At 37.8% G+C, this 20,515-nt stretch overlaps 1 protein-coding gene across 2 annotated transcripts in view; it reads right to left on the bottom strand.

Annotated features, from left to right (window-relative positions):
- The window catches only part of CLCA2 (chloride channel accessory 2), a 31,767-nt gene extending 11,261 nt beyond the window's left edge, over nt 1-20,506 (bottom strand). For both annotated transcript variants that reach the window (XM_090271713.1, XM_090271714.1), the window contains exons 1-11: nt 20,226-20,506; nt 19,258-19,395; nt 17,548-17,698; nt 14,650-14,758; nt 13,510-13,669; nt 10,751-10,978; nt 7,115-7,345; nt 5,888-6,065; nt 4,950-5,056; nt 3,253-3,477; nt 725-995 (exon numbers count right to left, since the gene is read on the bottom strand). In XM_090271713.1, the coding sequence (XP_090127839.1) occupies nt 725-995; nt 3,253-3,477; nt 4,950-5,056; nt 5,888-6,065; nt 7,115-7,345; nt 10,751-10,978; nt 13,510-13,669; nt 14,650-14,758; nt 17,548-17,698; nt 19,258-19,395; nt 20,226-20,411 (1,984 nt within the window). In that variant the 5' untranslated portion in view covers nt 20,412-20,506. The remainder of the gene's footprint in view (nt 1-724; nt 996-3,252; nt 3,478-4,949; nt 5,057-5,887; nt 6,066-7,114; nt 7,346-10,750; nt 10,979-13,509; nt 13,670-14,649; nt 14,759-17,547; nt 17,699-19,257; nt 19,396-20,225) is intronic.
- Nucleotides 20,507-20,515: the final 9 nt, after the last annotated feature.

Below are 20,515 nucleotides of genomic sequence, written 5' to 3'. Positions count from 1 at the left end.
TAGGGTTTTGTTCTATTTTACTTTATTTGCCCACTGGTGGGAAGATCTCTATCCTGATTCCACTAGGTTAGCTGGTTTTGTCTTCTTGTGATGGAAATCACATATGTAAAAGGCACTGGCTATGCCCCCCCTTATCCACCCAGCTGCTTGGCCAGAGAAAGTCTAGGGTCATCTTGTGGGTCACAAGTTCAATTTCCAATTTTCTCTTCACCATCAGTTCAAGGGGAAAAAAATGAATTCACTGTCAATGCATCCCCCTTCTTGGGTTTTCATTTGCGATTTCACTTGTTCAATCTGATCATTTCAGTGAACAGTAAATCTGGTGAGTCTTAGCAGAACATAGGCAAGTCACAAGAACATAGAACCCATTCCTGTTTCTATGGAATGTGTTCCTGTTTGACCTCATATGTGAGTGGGGCCAGTGGCACTAAGCAAGTGGAAGCCAAGAGCTAGTGATTCCCCCCCGACCACTTTGCTCCCACACAGCCACTCTGAAGAGCCTCATGGATATTCTCTTTTGCCAAGTTCACATTTGCTTTCCTCATGCAGATGCGACCTGTAGCTACTTTGCATATCAGTGTTTCTATGAGAATTTGAGAATCTCATATGATTAGATGAGAAAAGTAAAAGAATTGAAACAATATTAAAGATAAGCTTAATATTGATACTGCAGTGTCACAACAGCTCTTGAGAACATGAAAAATGACATGACAATACTTGTTACCTGCTCCATCATCAAAAAGTTTCAGTGTAACAGGATCTTCAGTCTCTGGCTCAATAGTAGCAGTTACTGTAGCATTGAGTATGGGATATAACCCCTTTCTTACATTTGCATAAATCATAATGGGATGGGGAAAAGGGGTGCTGTCTTTTTCTACAAAGGCTTCAACAATAGCAGGAGGCTGGGCTGGGTTGGAGGCACGAGAGGTCACTGTCATTTTCAAGGCTTGAAGAGAATGGTAAGTATTGTTCAGCGTGTAAGTCCAGAGCCCACTCTGTAAAACAAAGGTCTTCTGTTTTGTCAAGTATGAAGATAAACCCTTAATTTTAAAGTATAAATCTAAGCTCCTAGGGTTTTTTAATCCTTGTTTTGTTGATGATCCATTTTCTAAAATACTACAAAAGAATGCCAGGAATAGTAATATTGCTTAAGGCTCCCATATCATCACCCACTTATTTTTTAGGTACCTCTTTAGGGAGTTATACTCTGAATTTATTTGTGGGGAAGGACACACCTTGAGTCACATTTGAAAGTATTTCAAAGCATCAAAGTACTGTGCAAATATTAATCTGAGCCCCTTCACCTAAAAGGAGATTCAATGTTTATACATATTCCTTTTATGAAATGAAGAAGATTATAGCACATTAAGTGGACAATTATGATTTATGGGAATAAACTTGACTAAAGACTACAGTATCCTACCTTTTTCTCCACTTCCCCCAAACCATCCACATAGTCAGAAATCTCAAGCAACAAAACCCACATACATTATTAGGGATGAAGAAAAGGAACACTTCTTTAATTGGTCAGGATTCAACAATGCCTATGTTGAATAATTTATAGAAGTATTGCTAAATGTCATTCTCTTTTGCCTGTCTAGACTGCCTGGGGGAAACCTGCAAAATGATGTCTGGAAGAAAAAAGCTTAAACTACAATGTAGCAGAAATTTGTTCTTTTGATTTAACTGTACATAAATACTCCTTTTTTCCCTTTTTCCTGCTGCTGCTCCTTCTTAAACCCTGGAAGTACCAGGAGAAACACAATTGAGCAGGAGGAAGAAGAGAGGAAAATAATGGGTTAGGGTGTGACTCAGTGTGGAAAGGTAAGATGCCACCACCACACCTTACCCAGCCTTCTTCAGTGGGGTGAATGTGATTTACTATTTTCTAGTGAATTCACAATTCAAGCATAAAGATCTATCTATCTATCATCTATCTATCTATCTCTATTGTAATCATAACATTAGTAACAGATACACAGCAGGAACCTTTACAACAAAAACATCTCTTCCAGTGTAATAAGTGCTTTCATATAGCCACCTAATCCAGGCTGAGAGGTCAGGCAAAGGCAACAAGAGGTAGGTAAAGTGCTCCTGTTCCTTGTGCACAGGTATGTAAAGAACATGATGAGTTTGGAGAAAAGGTAAGTAGGAGCAGTGCATAGACTGTTTGGGAGAGGGGTAGGAGATAAGCTTCGGCAGAAGCCAGAAAAAGAGTAACCACATGGGTTTTATCCTGAGACCACCAAAACATTCTGACTAGGAGGCAGGTTTGATCTGATTTGTACTTCAGGAGGATCACCAGATAGATATAATGAGTGGATGGGAAGGATGCTGGCCCAGAGGCAGGGAGGCTGAGCAGAGGCTGTCAACATGATCTGGTGGAGGGAGGGCCACCAGTACTGAGGAGGGACTGCATTCAGTCAGTGCAAGAGTGATTCTGATCAGTTAACCACCCCCCACCCCGCACCACTTAGAACCTTCAGTGGTTTCCCTTCACATTTAGGATTCAAACTCCTACTCCCTTTACTACATACAAAGCCCTTGCTGACATGGCTCCTGTCCAGCTTGATCACTCCCTCCACTTTTCTTCCCCTAAATCTCCACCTTACATGCTACTTGGTAGTTCATCCATATTGAACTACCTGTAGTCTATGAAGAGCCATATTCTTTTCCTCTGAGTCTTCCTGTGTGTTGTTTGCTCTGCTCAGTATGTCATTCATACCTTTATCCCTTTATCCTTCGTATTTCCATTTTTATATTTTCACTTCCAGGGAGCATCCTTCTTCCCACCCCTACTTCCCATCCCACCTGCATTTCCCTCCTGTATGCCCTGAGTACCTTGTTCTTATTCATATTATGACATTTTATTAGAAAACACCTAAAACAAGACTCGGCATATAGTAGGTGCTCAGAAACATAGGTATGTATGTATTCATATTATAAATTTTAAATAAAGGGTTTTCCTAAGTGTATAGGTAAGTTTGTCATATGGATTTTGTAAAGCAGGAAGTAAGCAAAAATGATTTATTTTTACTACCTAAATACTAACTTCCACTGTTAAAGTTTTGAAAATACATTAGTTGCTCCCCTTAACTTTTAACATTCACAAAATTCCCTCATAAATTTAAAGTAAAACTTTGATATGTCAGAATAGGATTTCCTTTGCACAATGCATTTAATTATATAATTCAGTTGAAAGTCATTTATTTGACAAAATGTTGTCATTATGAACAAGCTCACGATACCTACCTTGGCAGTTTCTGGAATACAGAGGTGAGCAGTCCTCAAAGCTTGGTTGATGATAAAATCATGTGTGTAGTATTTTCTTCCATTAGGATCAAATAGTACAATCTCAGGGGGACCACTGGTCTGCCATGTGACTAGAAAGGCAGTGTTGTTGCCCACACTGTTATCCACAGTCACAGTGTTTTGCAGTTGCTGGTGAGGTTTAACATTGTCACCCTTACTGTCAAGCTGTTCAAGAGAACGTATATATGATACATGAAAATGTCTCATGAATACATGATGATTCTATGGTTTTCTTTACTTTTGTGACAAATAAAAATGAACTGTCAAAAATAAAACTCATTGAATTCTGAGGTATTATATTTACATAAATCATTTTCCACATAAAAATACATTGCCAAAGCAAAATATAGTGTATTATGTAAGTACAGCAGCTCTAAAGTATTTTGTTATAGTTAATGCAAGTGTCACTGCAACAGCAGTTATCATTGTGTATTCATAATGGATACAAGTCTGTGAATAACTGAAAAATTATATTTATTAAATAAATATATTAGTAACACTTTGTAAAATTTCCCAGACTTGGAAAGCATTTAAAATTTTAATGGTAGATCACAGCAAAGACATTGTGGCATTGTGGGCTATTTTCTAAAATCAGTTTAACAAGTGTTTGTGCACTGCGGACCACCATGCCCCGCGGTGTGCTGGGCCTGAACTCTCACAGGGGTTTAGATGCAGTTTCCGCCCACAGTCTAGTAGTGCTAAGACATAAAGACAGGTGGGGAGAGGTGGCCAATTTGCAAACATAAGGTTAATTTGAATAATAGGAATAATATTGTGTTCTTTTAAAAAACATTTGTTTTTACTTTATATTATTCAAGAGGAAATCACAGGATGGAAAGATCATTCAGAAGGCCAGTTGTAGTCTAATCTGTAATGTACATTATCATTTATAATTCACTTTTTTTCACTGCTGATCATGGAATTATGGTTATTAGCTTTACTGTGTACATATAATCTTCATGTTAAAAATTTCCTAAGACTAATTTATTGACTTCATTGTTCACATGAAGCCATTAACTTGGCAGGTTCACTTACCATCTGTGAGGAAATAGCAAATGAAATTTTTTTCAGTCCTGTTCAAAATATCTTTAAACTACTTAGAAGAAAAAATTTGGCCCTTTTAAAAAATGGCTTGATTAGAGGAAGCTTTTGTGAACAAAATCAAGTAAATTGTGGTTGTTAGAGAGATATTTAGGAATATTTAGAATTTAATGAAATGGTTGATACTTTTTATATGCAAGAGGTGCTTCAAAGAAGTTTCAAATAAGCTAAAGTAAAATGGATTCTGACTTATGGAAAGTTATTATGGAATTAAAACTAAAAATCACAGTTTCTTATTTTTTCTTCCGGGCCTTACCCCCACTGCATCCCCACCCACCCCAATTTTGAGCCATGAGGACAGAGCAGGGTCTTCCTCTAGACCTTGAAAAGCTGAAGCAGCAATTGCAGAAAATGACTCCTACTGCTGAGAAGTACAGACATCAGGTAGAAATGAAGCCTGGCTCTAGCAATGCCAGGAAGCTCATTACATATTCAAATAAGGTGCATGAGGCAGTTAACACAATTCATCTATTATCCTTGCTTCCTTCCCCCACCCACAACTCCAGCTGTAAGTATAACATTGAGGAAATTCTGACCTGAATATGTTGTTGCAAAATGTCTCCGGTACCAGAGGAAATTCTACTGAAAGCATCAATCATGCTATTGGAGTTTGATTTATCTGGAACAAAGAACTTCAAGCCTCCTGAAATACATGATTTGGATGTTAACTATGAAGATGTATAAAAGAATACAAAAGTAAAATTTAGACCTTTTCTAACAAACTTTCTTTGCATAAAAGTATTAGTTTGGGAGAAATAGGAGCTGTGTTCCATTTGCTTTGCAGGGCACCCTCACAACCACATAGTGAGCAGCACAAAGAGGGTGGTTTTGTCTCTTCTGGTCATAGTTATGTTGGGGTCTAGAACTCTATTCTGTACATGTGAAAACTCAATCAATATATATTTAATAGTCTTGTAAAGAATATAATTCCTGGATAATCTAGGTTAATTGAGGTCTACATTGCTATACATTTATATTTACATTCAGAAAACATTATTTTCAAAAATAATTCAGTCAAACCTAATTTTCACTTTTCAAGTTAGCGTACCTATTTTATTGAATATAAAGAATATAAGATAAAATTATTCTGTGCCTCATTTAGAACAAAAAATAGATTGTAGCTTACAATATTGTATGTGTCTATCGTAGAAGTTAGTGTATTTAAACCTAAACATAGTTTTTAGCTTCATTATTATACATGCTCATGCTGGCTTAACAAAGCAATTATTTAAAAAAATAATACTTTCATTGGGTGTATATAATTTTCACCCTTTAAGTAAAATGTAAAAAAATTCAGCAATATTTAGGCAAATTATAGCAATGAGTTGTATTATTTTTTTCTTAAGAAAACGGTTCCTATTTTTTCCCATTTAGCCATGTATTCTGTTGACATAATCTGGTTTCACTGTTGTGCTTTAAATATGCAAATTAAAAAGAAATGCTCTAAAATATAAGTTTTTAGAAATTAATTTACCTGTAAGACGTGATAATTCTTCCAGGTTTCTGTCAGCAGATGAACCCAGGGCAATGGTATGAATGGTTGAACCACAGCTGAGCACAGTGAGGAAGCAATTGCTGATATGCTCATCCTTTCCACTGGTCGCTAATATCATCACAGAGCCATAGGTTTTTCCATTCAGTTTCTCAGCCACCTGAACATGGAGTATCAGTCATTTGGAAGGAAATGTAATTCAAATTGTCTTACTGAGCAGAAACATTTACTCCTAAATTCTCCACCAGTGGGGCATATGCCTCTCTGAGGTCCTCTGTAGCACCCTGCACTTGATTTCCATCTCCATTCCGTCTTCATCTCAGCCCACACCAGCACTTGTCATCCTATGTGCCATTGCCCATTTGCCTGTGGACAGGGACTCCTTCTGTTCACCATGATATGCCACCAGTTTAGAATAGAATCCGTCATGGAGGATGTGAGGGAGCATTCCTGTGTGCGACATGGCCTCCGTGATCCAATGGGGATCAATAAGGGCCCTGGAACAGTGGTTCTCACCTATGGCTACTCTTAGAATCAGATGGGGAACTTGAAAACTTTCAGTGGCCAGGCCACACCCCTGAACAATTAACAGGCTCTCTGGGGATGAGGCCTAGGCATCAGAACTTTTTAATCCCCAGGTGATTTCAGTGGGCAGCCAAGGTTGAGCAACAATGGCATTTGATGTGTTTTTCTTGCTACCAGATATTTGACTGATGGCTGCATCCCAGATGTTGAATCCTAACTTATGTTAATTTAGATAAACTCTATCATTCCTGAAATATAACTCTGGCCTTGAATCTCATATGCTTGAGGTTTGCTATCACTATAGGCTGGTGCCAGGACATGCTGATTTTGAATGGAAAACCCAAGGGTAACATTGACCACAGCTGGAATAGTTTCAGAATTGACAGAGACGGTTTCAGAAAGTGTCCACATGATACTGAAGTCTCCCAGCCCTGGCCATTGTTTTCATTTATTTACTCATTCCTTCAGTAAGGAACTATTACATGTCAGGTACTTTGTTAGGCACAGGATGATACAATAGTGAACAAGATATGGTTCTTGACCTTAAAGATAATCCATCATTACTCTCCTATAATCGAGGCTGTTTATTACCACAGTGTAACAGATTGCCCCAAATCAGAAGCTACTTGGGTTAAAAATGAGGGAAAAGAAAGTGATGGTGATCAGAGGCTTGGGGTACTGTACCTCGAATCCCCTCTTAAGCCCTGAGCAGATGCTGGTTTCTGCTTCAGCTGACACAGTGGCAGGCAGATAGGAAACCAGCAGCTTTCGGTCACTATCATCATTAATCTGGTGTAGCTGGGCTCTGATCTCTCCTTTGCTGTTGAAAGTGACAATGCCCACAAAGGTATGAATTTCAACAATCTGCATCAAGTAAAATTCTGCTGCTTGTTGCAGTTGAAGGAGTCTGTCAGCCTATGTCCCCAAAAAGAAAAAAGGTAACAACATTTGGATGGTAGACAAAAGTATGACTAAATAAGCAAATACCTCTGCTAATTCTTTAGGATTTTGACTTGTAATTTTTTAAATTGTCAAGAGTGTCATGATGCTAAAATATTGTTTGATTTACTGCAGGCTCAAAAATGAATACTTTTCTGGGAGTAGTTTGGAATTCTTTCCCCAATAAGCTGTTCATAATTACCATTTGCTAAGGACAGACGTCCTCACTATTTCTTTCCAACTCAGAATTCAAGTATCTATAGCACCATTTAATACTAGATTTGTAGCTACTTCTTCTAAAATTCAGTCTGGGTAAGAGGGAACATTGCAAAGAGAATTATGCTGGAGAGGAGCAGTCAGAAGGATATATCCTGGCACTACCCTCTGTTATAATGGTCATCTCAGGCTGGGTACTTCATCTGCAAACTGCAAGTAAAATAATATATTTCTTACTTATTAAAAAATAATTGCTGTGAGGATCAACTGATATATGTATGATAGTACAGTTACTCCTTGAACTACGAACCAATTATAAAGTAATAATGATGAGTTTGGGGCAGGTGATGTTGCTGACTAATTCACTGGGGTCACTTGTATTGATGGCTGTGGAACAGCAAGCTGATCTTCAGTGACCACCTGTACAGCAATAACTGTGGTCTCCATCTAAAATCCAGAAATCACTCTTAACACCTGCACCTGAATTTCACACTGCTTAGGAAATATCACCAATTTAATGTCCCACAGGTATCTCAAGCTCTACAGCCCTTGACTTCATTGCTTCCTTTCCCTACTACTATTTCTCTTACAATATTTAGAGGTAAGTTGGTAGAGTAAATAAAACAAAGACTTTGAATCTCGCCTTCAACTTTTGCTAATTATGTGACCAGAGAGAAATTACTTACCTTTTTAAGCTTTAGTTTTCTATCTGTAAAATGGATACATAGTAAGTACTTGGTAAATAGCTATTGCTCCCATTATGGTCATCAAGTCATCATTCTCAATTGTGGTCTCTAATCCCAAAAAGTTAAGCCAGAAACCTGGAACTCTCATTACTCCTTGTTACCAGCCCCCATATCCTTGACTAGATCCTATCAACTCAATGTCTTTAGGTTCTCTCAAATTCATACTGTATCTCCATCTTATCTGCTACTTCCTTGGAGCCACCCAATGTTAGTTATAAGTATACCAGTTGATGCACTTTCCCTGAACAAATCCTTCTACTTTTGCCTCATAGTCATTGTGCATACTCTTCCCCACCCTGGAATATCCTCCCTTCATGTCTCTCCCATCACTTAACACAGCAGGTACTTTCTCATCCTTCAAGGTTCAACTCCAGTTCACTCTCTCAGTGAAGACTTCATCAATCATTGTCTTCTACAGAACTAGATCCTGCTTCACAACTCTGTGGACCTTTATCATACTCAACTGTATTTATTCACATGTGTGTATTTCAAGTCAGAGATCCTATTCTGTCATTTCTGTATCTCCTAAGCCAGAACCTGATAAGCGATTGAATGGCTATGATAGTTCAAACGACAGTATTGTCAGGAAAAGGCAGGAAGTTGGCTTTGCCATGAGTTTGTTACCTTAGGCTTATTTCTCTTCTGCTTCTTTCAGTTTTTCTCTCAAGTACAACTATCTTCCCCTTTCACTAAATCCAAGCTTGTTCAACAAAGGAAGATAGCTGACATAAATTACCTCGAGACCATACTTGAGAAGATTGTGCCCTAGTCAACTACAGGTAGGCAAGATTATAAAATAACCCAGAAGCTGAATGTGTTATTAATGTTCCTAATATTTCAGAGACAAGCCAAAAAGGGCAAATTCTCCAGGACTACTCATCCAGACAATAAAAGAGGATAAATTCTCCCTTAGGACAAGTACTATAATAAAATAATAGCTACCACTTATGAATCGAAAACTTCACGTTCATTATCTCATTTAATTCCCCTCAACAACCCTATGAAGTAGATTGTGGTATGCTGGTAAATTTTTAAAAAACTGGCTTTCTGCTGTGTGGGGGGGGGGGAAGGAGAGAGAAAGAGAGAGAGAGGGAAGAAAATTCTGATTTATTGCAGTTGACAATTTCTGTGGAGTAAATATTCCCACCGAGGTTAATTTCAAGCTATCAATGTCATGTCACTGGATGCAAAGTTGGGAAGAGATGTGTAGCAGACCCATACAGATATAAGACCAGAAATAATCTCAAGAGCATAGATCAGAGATCAGTGGACATTTTCTATAAAGAAGTAGATAGTGAATATTTCAGGCTTGGTGGGTCCTATGTTTTCTGTTGCAACTACTCAACTCTGCTATCTTAGCCCTAAAGCAGCCACAGATAATATGTAAGCCAACGAGCATTGTTGTGTCCAATGCAATTTTATTATGGACACTGAGATTTGAATTTCATATATTTTTCACATGTAAAAAAATATTATTTTCTTGTTTTTTTTCTAAACCATTTCAAAATTAAACTCATTCTTGGCTTGTGGGCTAGGAAAAAACAGGTAGGGGACCAAATTTGGCCCATTGGGCTGCAGTTTACTGACACAGAAGATAGTAAAAAACAGTAGAAAATAACTAGGAAGTGGTGAGTTTTGAGCATTTTAAAATATTTTTAACACATTTTATTTAATTATAAGTCTACATAGTTCAATAATAGCCATGTTTAACAATTGGCTTGCAGACGTCCTAAAAATTTAGCAATTGACTCTTGTGAGCCTGTGTGATCTGGTTCTGTCACAACACTGAAAGTAGATATTAATATGTATCCCTGTTTTATAGGTGAGAAAACTGGGCTTCAGAGAAGTTATTTTGCTCTTGGTTATACAGACAGTAAAGTGAAGGAGCCAGGACTGAAAGCATATCTGCTTGGTTTCAGAGATTAAGACTTTAACCACTGACTGAGAGTTTGGGAGCTTTGGTTTCTGGAAGGCTTCTAGATTGCCAGATAATTGAAATATGGTTTTCTCTCCATGGCGACATGGAAAATATACACATAATGGATATGCATATTCACGGCAAATTCACGGTCTCTTGCCTTCATCAAGGATCTTTACTAGTGAGTGGAATGTGGCCAGACAGGAGACTTTAGTTACATGTAAAAGTTTTGGAAAAGGGCCTTGGTTGGAAAATGTTGCAATTAGTAATAAAAATGAATAGTAGGAATTATGTGTGTATTTTGTTTATCTACTTTGTGTCAATTTCTGAGCCACATTCTGAATTTGTTCCTCTTCTCCCCAAGACAAGATAATATTCATGACTATTCCAAACCTTTGGCCTCTTTCTCCTCTGTCCTTAGTCTCTGAAAACAAAAAAAAATTAAAAACTGATAGAAAAAAATGATGAATGTTTTAGAACCATTGTGGTTTAAAATGTTACCTCTGCCATCTTGCTGGATACGTCCAGCACTAAACAGACCACTTTATCCCCAGCCTGTACAAGGGAGAATGTTGGGGGAGGTGGAATTTCAGTCTCCTTCATGGGAAAGCTGTGATTAAAGTCAGTGGAGTCTGAGATTACATCCCACGTACTTCTGAGGCTGCACATTTGGTTCTGTAGGTTTGGAGCTTCTTGGTTGTGGGTGCTTGCATTACAGAATTCAAACACCTGGAAAAAGAACAAAGCCTATCAGAGAATAAAGGCTCTTCTGTCATGCTAGACATACTGTTCATGCTCAAGCAACTAATGGTAAAAGGAAAGGTGAGCTAAAGTATGGGAAATGAGGAGTGCCACAGCAATGTCCTTCTTTCCTTCAAGAATGACATCAGATTTACACCTAACCTTTGGCACGCTTTCCTTGAAACACTGGCACCCTTGTGGTATTGAGATCAAGCTCTATTAAAGTGTATTTGCACTTGGATAACAGAAAGCAGACTATATATGCATATCTTAATCTTAAAAAAACAACACAGTCTTCCACTTTCCTTAGCATGATACCGTGTTAAAGAAAACACCCTAGGAAATGTTATCTTGGTCAGCTTACTTCTTGAAATTATATTTAATGACACTGCACCTTTATTAATCAGTCAACATATATTGATCTAGTTCAAATATTAATCTTTTAAAGAACAGAATAAGCAGAAAACCAACTTAAATCTACCTCCTGATCTTTTTCCTTATTTGGAAATATAGACAAAATTTATTTAATAATATTAAACTGGTGTCAACACCCCTTTTAATGTTATGGTTTATATGTTAAAGCAATGTGTTACCATCTATTCCCAATGGCTATATTCCTATAAAAAAATAGATATTCCTGTTAACAGAGCCATGTGGTTAGAGCTAGAAGAATCTCTTAGTCCCATCTCTAATTTCATAGAAGAGAAAACTGAAGCTTCGAAGGGTTAATAATTGTTTAAGGACACAAATTTCTCAGTAAGATGCAGAAACAGAAGTAGAACCTGGTCTCTTTGTTACTTGTTTTTAACTCCTTTATGTTTTATGATAATGGTTAGGAGATTGTAAAGCTTATTTGACTGGGTAATAATAAGTAAGTCTTTCAAAGGATCACATGGAAAATACCTAATCACAATCAATGTGAATAAAATACATGGAATTGGGTTGGCTTCAAATATTAAAGCATAAAGTAAAAACATAATGGATTGGGCAAGAAGTAAGAAATCTCATGTCAAATTTACAGAATAACTGCTAATGTTGACTGAAACCAGACTGAGGAAAAATGTTATGTAGAAGAAGAGTATGTCAATCCAAGGGGCATTGGTCAGTTGCAGCAACAGACAGCCTCACAGAGGTACGTGTTCACAGTGCTGTAAGCTCCATGGAGCAGCGATGGTTCACAGACTTGACCCTTAGGTTTTTGTAAAGATGAATAGATGCATCTGGTCATGGAGGCTGATGCCACTAAGCCTCTGTATCAGCTAACTCCCTCCTTTGTGATTGCATCTCAGAGCAGGCTTCTTGTGAGAACTTGACTCTTCCATGCTGCCTCCTTCAGAGACAAAATGAACTGACCTAAGGAGGCAAGGATTGGATCCCTATGGGAAGCCGGGGTGCTTGGTGGTGGCAAATGTAGCTCAGCCCCAGATTTAGAAAACCACTGGGAGTGTGACAGCACACAGGACCCACTCCACACACTGGTTTTCCCATGGGGAACCAGACCTATGTTTTGATAATAGCTTAAAAGCTTGCTTTCTGCTAAGGACTCCCTCATCCTGGCCTGAGAACAACAGATGTTCAGCATGTAACCTTGAAGCAGTTTCTTAGGATCTATTCTGGACTGATTTTCAAGGACAGGATATGGCTAGATCAGTTATCCTTATCATCCATGCGTGTATAACATTCTTTTCTCTGTTATATAAGAGTAATAATATATAAGGCAATAATTGGCATGATTTATAACTTTCTTGGCTGTAATCCACCTAAAGAGTTAATAAAAGCCTGTTCAGGCGGGGGCAAAGTGTGCTTTCTCCTTTAGAGAGTGGCCAGTTTTGCCCCCTCTTCTCTACAGGATTCTTGCAGTGCATGTGCATTTATTCATTTCACCCACAATGCCATGGACCCTGCTGGTCAGAGGTCCATGAAAGATCCCCATGGCAGGATACTCTTTTAATATTATAACTTCTAAAATGGTGTTCTAAGTTCATACACCAGTTTTTTGCCAATTAGGATGGAATGAAGACAAATTTGAGTTTCTGAACCTGCAAATGTAAGGGTTGGTTGATTTCCCTTGGTAGCACCTGACTTTCCTTTTTAAGTTCTAGAATATGCAAAACAAGGGAAAGAGAATTAGAAAGTGTAATTAAAATTAGAATGGATTGCTACCTCAAATGAGAGAAACAATCATGTGTTATATCATTCGTTAACTCAGTACACTTTCCTATGAAAAGATATAGAAACACTACCATATGAGCAATTTATTTTGAGATTTATAGGGCTCTTGTTAAATCACCTTCCCTGGAAAGCAAATAATAACTTTCCCTAAGGAATCTACTTTTGGTAATCATCTTTGAGGACTTAGTTTTTTTAAATCTGTAAAATAAAACTAGATGAACTCCAAGGTCCCTGAAGCTCTAAAATATAGTGAATCATTGTTTTTGTTTAAATACTTAAAACATATCAGTATATCTTGGGAAGAGATAAAATCCTGTAGGGGTTGGTCATTTCAAGGCCATACTTACAGAAGATAAACTTTGCATGAACATTATTGATGCTGTTGCGGTTTGAGTTCTATTGTATATAAACATGCATCCTTCTTGGAAAAGCTTACTAATAATACAGTTTTCGTGGGGGCAAGTGCCTTTCTCACACACAAACATGCCTGTGATGTCAGATGAACACCTAAAAATAGAAAGAAAAATTATATATATTTTAGAAATACTTGTGTTTTTTTTCTTCACTAGCTCATATAATAATTAATTGCAAAGATTGTAGCTTGCTAGAAACCCATAAAACCTTTTAAAGACTATTCAAGTTCATCAATTCAGAAATGGACTCCTCTGTATTTTAAAGAAGCATTTTCTTGATGAGAAGTTCTGTATTGCCAAGGGCTTTACCAACTAAACAAGGTCAAAGCAGAAGTGACCAGGAAATCAACATGAACTTTTGGAGATACAAGGAAGAGGACGAGAGGCAGTATCTTGAGTCAGGGCTCCTTTGAGCTGATTGCATTGGACATCAGAGGAAGAAGAGAATGAACACGTAATGAAGTTATTTAAAAGGATTCCTTTCTAAATAGGTATTCTCAAATTGTTGCGGGGAGTGAAAAACAATACAACCTTTAGGAGAGGAATCAGTTAATATCTTCCAAAATTACAGCTAAGAATACCCTTTGACTCAGTAATTCTTGGAAGTTATTTGATAGATATACAGATCTGCCTGTATACACGAGAAATGGCATATATATCATTACCACCTGTAGTCTCATTGGTAGTAAAAAATTGGGAACAACTCACTTGTACAACAATAGGGGAGTGATTGAAAAATTATGTCACATCCACACAATGAGACACTATATACAATTATTTTTTTAAAGGTGAGGAAAAATACACGTTTTAAAAATTTACCTAGAGAAATGCTGAAAAAATAAACAAGAAACTAATAAAAATGGTTATCTGGAGGGAATGCAAAGGTACAACGTAGAGAGTGGTGGGAGTGAGATACCTAAGAATATAACTTTCTGATATTTGAACAACATAAGCATTTTAAAAATGCAATAACATTATAAAACTAAAAATTGTCAATGAAGTTTTGCTGTCATTATAAATGTAATTTTGGAGTAAAAAAATAAACTGAAGTTTTACCATGAGAAATTTACTAACTTTGTTACTTTAATTTGATTTTTCCCATTGATGTAGAAAGGTTTCTCATTGTTATATTCATCAAACACACCCCAGCGGAGATGGGCCCATTCGTGGACAAACACTCTGCCTGTGGAACAGAGAACTTTGATTTTGAGTTCCTAAGATCTTGGCCTTTGCTCTTCAGTGAAGATGTAATATTACTTGACTATATAGACTCATTCTGAAGGGTTGAAGCACAATTCTCTCCTCCACCTTTCCTCTTTCTCACCCCGTTTTAATCACCTTCTACTTTACCTCCTACCACCATAAAAGAGGCAGAGTGAAATTGTGTTTATCTTGTAAATGCAAGCCAGTGATTTACTTTTTGCACACCTATTTGGAAATAGTGAGAAGTCCCACATCCTCTCATTTTCTCAGTGCAGCTGCCTAACAAGCTTCTATTTAGCTTCATATAGGCCTATAATGTCAAGATTTGGGGAAAAGGAAAGAAGCATATTTAAGGGCAGAGAACTGAAAGTTAATGTACCTGTAACATTCAGATGTTGAAAACCTAACCTCCTCCCACCACCCCATGTGATGATATTAGAAGGTAGGGCCTTTGGGGGTGATTAGATAATGAGGGTGGAGCCCTCATCCTCTGATTAGTGACCCTTTATAAAAGAGACTCTGGAGAGCTCCTTTCCATTTTCTGCCAGGTGTGGACACAATGAGAAAATGGCTATTTATGTATCAGGAAGTGGGCCTCGCCAGACACCAAATCTACCAGTACCTTGATCTTGAACTTCCAGACTCCAGAACTGTGGAAAATAAATTTCTGCTGTTTATAAGCCACCCAGTCTATGGTAGTCCGTTATAGCAGCCCAGACAAACTAAGATGCCAGATAAGCAAATAAAAATTTCCTGTTCTTCATCTGAGTTACCCAAGCATGACTGATTTTTTTTTTTTTTTTTTTTTTTTTTTTTTTTTTTTTTTTTTTTTTTTTGGTAGGTAATTCTACTATCCAGAACAATGATTGAAACCTTGGGGCCAAGGAGGGAGGAAGGAGCAAAATAAAAAAAAAAGTAGAAATTCCTCTCTAGCTTGGATGGTCCTTTCTTTTTTATTTTATCCCTGATTTCTCACATTTACATTTATCTTCAACCCTCAGCTCACGGAAATCCTCATCCTTGGTATCAAATCCTTTATAACTTTTTCTCTACCTTTCTAAATACTGCATTTCCTTCAATGTTCAGATCAAAACTGACTTCTTCCTCCTTGATGCTTTCCAGATTAACTCCCCTTCCAAAGGGCACTTGCACTTTTTTCCTAACTTTTTCAAGGTATGTAAATCCAGGAAGTGTTTGCTGAGTTGACTCAGGCTGTGGCATTTTGTGTAATTTTTGGACTTTGGGACAAAGAAAGGGAGGGGAATATAGCCTAAGCTGACCATGTTAAGGAAAAGTTTGTGCCTACTCATGGAAGTTAGAAGTGTTGAGAAATTATATATTTTTCTGTTTTTAATTTATTGACTTTAGAGAGGGAGAGAGGAGAGAAGAAGGGAAAGAGGAAGAGAAACATCGAGTTGTTGTTCTACCATCCACATTCATTGGTTGTCTCCTGTATGTACCCTGACTGGGAATCAAACCCACCACATTGGTGTATTGGGACAATGCTCTAAACCAACTGAGCTACCTGGCCAGGGCCTGATGAAGTTATATGTTTATGCAGAGATTATCAGCACCTTATAGTTATGAGGAAAAAACTGTTAAGTTTTAAGTGTCTTATAAAATGTATTTTATAGAGTATGTTGCTCCAATCTCTGATAGCTATACAGAGGATAATAGAATCTATATATATTTCAATGGGGGTAATCATGAAAACATCATTTGAAAACACTACTGTATTTTAAAATAAAAAACAAAAATTAAGAATGGGATGGTTCATCCTTGACCTGCTGGTTTTTTCTCACTCAAATCCCATCCACTAAATGACAGTTTCCAAACTTATGACCTTGACTACTCTCCCTTACTCCAGCCACCCATATTCGACCACAGGCTGAGTTTTTCCACCAGCATAGTTCACCGTTCCTCATAGTCAATTTGCCTCTACCTGTACTTGTGGATTTCCCCTTTAAATTGGTTCCTTCTATTTCTGCCAAAACTTGATGTGTTCCTTAGTGCTGCCCACACACATCCCTCTTGTCCTTCATACTATAGCAGTTCAGACCTCTATTTCTCTTTTTCCCTTCTGGAATATCTCTCATCACTTAGAGTTGTTACGATTAAACAAGATAACATTTGAAAAGTAAACAGCACAGCACTTGGAACATAGAAAATTCCAGTTTCTCTCTCATTGATCCGAGGAAGTCAGGTTATCCACACAGCCTGGTTCATCATCTTAAAACCCTGTTTTAATGGTGGCATTCTTGGCTTATATGTCTTCAACGATGACTTGCTCATTTGGGCATTTGAAGCTCTCTATCACCCCCATGTGGATTCAGCATTTTCTCCATTACTTTGCTACCCAACGTCACTCTGCCCCCATTAATTGGGTCTACTGCTCCCATCTCTCAACTATACCCTGGATTCTTCTGTTGGCATAAGTTTATTTATACTATTTCCTCTGTTTTCTCCCTTTTTCCCTTTTATCAAAATGCTAGTCAACTTTGAAGCTCCTCTGCTTAAAGAGGCCATTTCTGCCCATTCTTAGCTCAAAATGTGTTCTCCTTTCACTAAATTCTTATAGTACTCGCTGTCTGGTGCTTAACTCTTTCTGGCGCACTTTGTTCCTCATCTTTTCATGGGTATGTGGCCTATCTTTCCATCATATGGTAAGTTTTTGGCAGATTTCAGGTTCTCTGAGTTCTTTTCCACACTAAGCACAGAATATTGTAAATAGTACTGGCAAAGGTCTATTTTTTGATTGGTCACACTTACCTCGTGATCCATAGCCAGCCATCAAGCCATCATTTAGTAGAAAGTCAGATGTGAAATGAATGTATTTTCCCTCTTTTCCACACCCTCTATATTGCAGGGTATATGGGTCACCTCCACGTGTCCCATACCAGTCGGTTACTTTAACATTTGCCTAAATTAAAAGAAATACTTTGTAACATTCTATACCTCAATTGTGATGTTGACAACATGAACATATATATGTTAAAACACTTTGAACTGTGCCCTTAAGATCTGTACATTTTACTGTATACTTTATATTCACATTAAAAAAAAGATTTAAAAAGAAGAAATGCCTTGTAAATGGAGTTTAAAATACATTCACAACTATATATCAACAATATTATTTGGCACTTTAAACAAAAAACAGCTATATTTTAAAAGCTTAGCAAATTTCCACAGAGCTTCATTACTTCCACTTGACCTCCCGGCTTCCAGATGAAAATGTCCTCAAATCGCATTGAGCCATGCCGCCTTCGGATGGCTGTTCAAGGTGGTGGCACAGGAGATACTACACTCACCTCCTCCACGGACACAGACACACAGAATCTACAGCTACATATGGGTCATTTCCCTCTGAGAAGATCTGCAAACTAGAGAAACTGTTCCTCCGTGAAAGAAAGATAAAAGGATCACACTGAGATGGGTAGGAGATGCAGAGACAAGCTTTTGCCCCCCAAACCACACCTCCAGTGCAGTGACACAGGGTAGGGAGGGATCTCCCCAGTGTGGCGCTTCTCCTGGAGGAGAAGAGCTTCTTTCATATCAAACACCTCAACCTTTGGGATCTGCACTGGAGAGACACGCCCCCAACATGTTTGGCTCAGAAAACCAATGGGGCTGATGTCCAAGGGGTCCAAAGGGCTATAGGAAACTGAGAATCTCCTTTAAAGGGCTCATGTGAGTTTTCACTTGCCTGGGGAAAGAGTGCAAAAGCGTAAGTTTGGAAAGTGCCGAGATATATGAAGGAGATTCCTTTGCTAATCTTAAAACATCTGCTGGAGGAGCAGAGGATAGCTGAAACTGTCTCCGGAGATGGAGGCACTGGCGGAGTCCACGCTTGCGCTCTCCGCCTGCCTTGCTAGTACAGAAGAGTGCGATCCAGTGCTGCACCCTCCACTTCGCTGCTAGGACAGGCAGGTGAGTAGCTGCCACACTATCCTGCTGCCTTGCTGAAACACTCCCTGCCTTCCTTCTTATCAACATACTTCTCGAAAACTGTCCAAGACGAGGGGTGATGTGAAGTTTTGCCGATTTACACTCTGGCAGGAGAAGAAGACAGTCATATTTTTATAGGCGTGGGTGGCTTATATTTCTGTTTGGACATGCGTGTTTACTGCCTGATAGATGGGAAATAAAAAAAGTCATAATTGGAATTGTTTCCTTTATAGCTCATACTCACTAGATAAGACTAGTTTTTCATCTTTAACCAGAAATTTCAGAAAGACCCTGTAATTTACAAAGTAAAAAGATCTAGAGGTTATGTGGGCAATGGTATTTTACATATTTTTAGTGCATAATTTGTACTTCTTTATAATATTTCTTTTATTTTATGAATAACAGTCTTCTCAATAATACTAGTTGCACATTAATATCAGTGATTTGTTTTTGCTTAAGTTTGAGCACAGTATATTTTGGTTGATTTTTTTCCCACTTGATTGAAGCTCATTTAATGAAACTCTTAATTCTTACCTTTTCATATGATTCTTGTTTTACTTTGCTGTAATTATTAGCTCTCCATGTGGTAGGTATTAAAATCTTTATATTTCTGAAAAACACTCTTCTCTTAGTAGCATTGAATAGGTAAAAAGAAGCTTCAGTTATCATTTCCTATAACCAAATAAGAGAAAAGCTTATCTTTTCATTGTACAACATTTATGTTTGAGTTTTCTGGTTAAATCTGAATAAAGTAGTAATAAAAATAATGAAAATATTTTGAAGGGGCCTATTTCTTTTAGAGACAGCATTAGGATTTGAGAAAACTTAAGAACAAAATAAATAAACTTAAATGGTTATCTGGAAGAGATTTTAGGACACTAATCATGTGTCTGGGCTTGCCTATATAATTTTTCCAATTTTGTGAAAGGCTTTTAAGCTTTTACCAAACAAATTTTTTTCATGTTGCACCTGTGGGCATGTTCAAGACCACACCTTATAATGATACTAATTTCACAAAAGCATTAACAAAAGGAGGCTCTTGAATAATAGAGCTATGATCCTTCCTTATTATCAGGTGAAAATAGTCAATTAGAGAACATTCAGGTAAAAAGAAAGACTCTCACTCTGTCTGAGACTTTTCACTCTCAGAATGGACTCCAACAGTACGATTTTCATAAGCACAATCATGCTTATTCATCAGGCAAACACTTGGTCTTTGTTGCCACAATGCATTATTTTTTAAGTTGCTACCCCCCAAAACAGTCATGTAGGAAAACACAAACACTAAATTTAGTAGTAATCAACAACAAAAAATAAAGGAGGACTAGATCAACAGTCTGTGAGCTGAGACTACACAGAATTAGGTGAACATACTGGCTTGGCCGTAATTATAATTTTTGGTGTAATCTTTAGGAAACACTGTTCTCTTTACTGCTCAAATTACAAATCAGACAGTGTTGATCTAATGGGATAATAATTTTGACTTCATATTTGCCACTCACCTTAATGTTTGGGATGAGGTTCTGATTCTCAGATACCTGAGGACTGATTGCAATGAGTAATCCATCATACCCATTGTCTTGAAGCTGTACTTCGGCTCCCAGGAATAAGAGTTCTGGACTTAGGGCCGCCAGGAGGGTCACAATCTTCAGGCTGCAAACAGTACCTGCATTGTCCCTGTGGGTCATCTTGTAGAGGAGCCTCTGGTTTACTCACACTGGTCCTGCTAGGTACATTGTGCCAGGTTGTCAAAGAGAAGCAGATAGTTAATTCCTGAACTTGGAAGATCCTA

The sequence above is a fragment of the Furipterus horrens genome, unplaced genomic scaffold (assembly GCF_987537825.1).
Source record: "Furipterus horrens unplaced genomic scaffold, mFurHor1.1.pri manual_scaffold_3, whole genome shotgun sequence".
NCBI classification, from domain to species: Eukaryota; Metazoa; Chordata; class Mammalia; order Chiroptera; family Furipteridae; genus Furipterus; species Furipterus horrens.
This window is presented reverse-complemented; position numbering and strand designations above follow the sequence as displayed.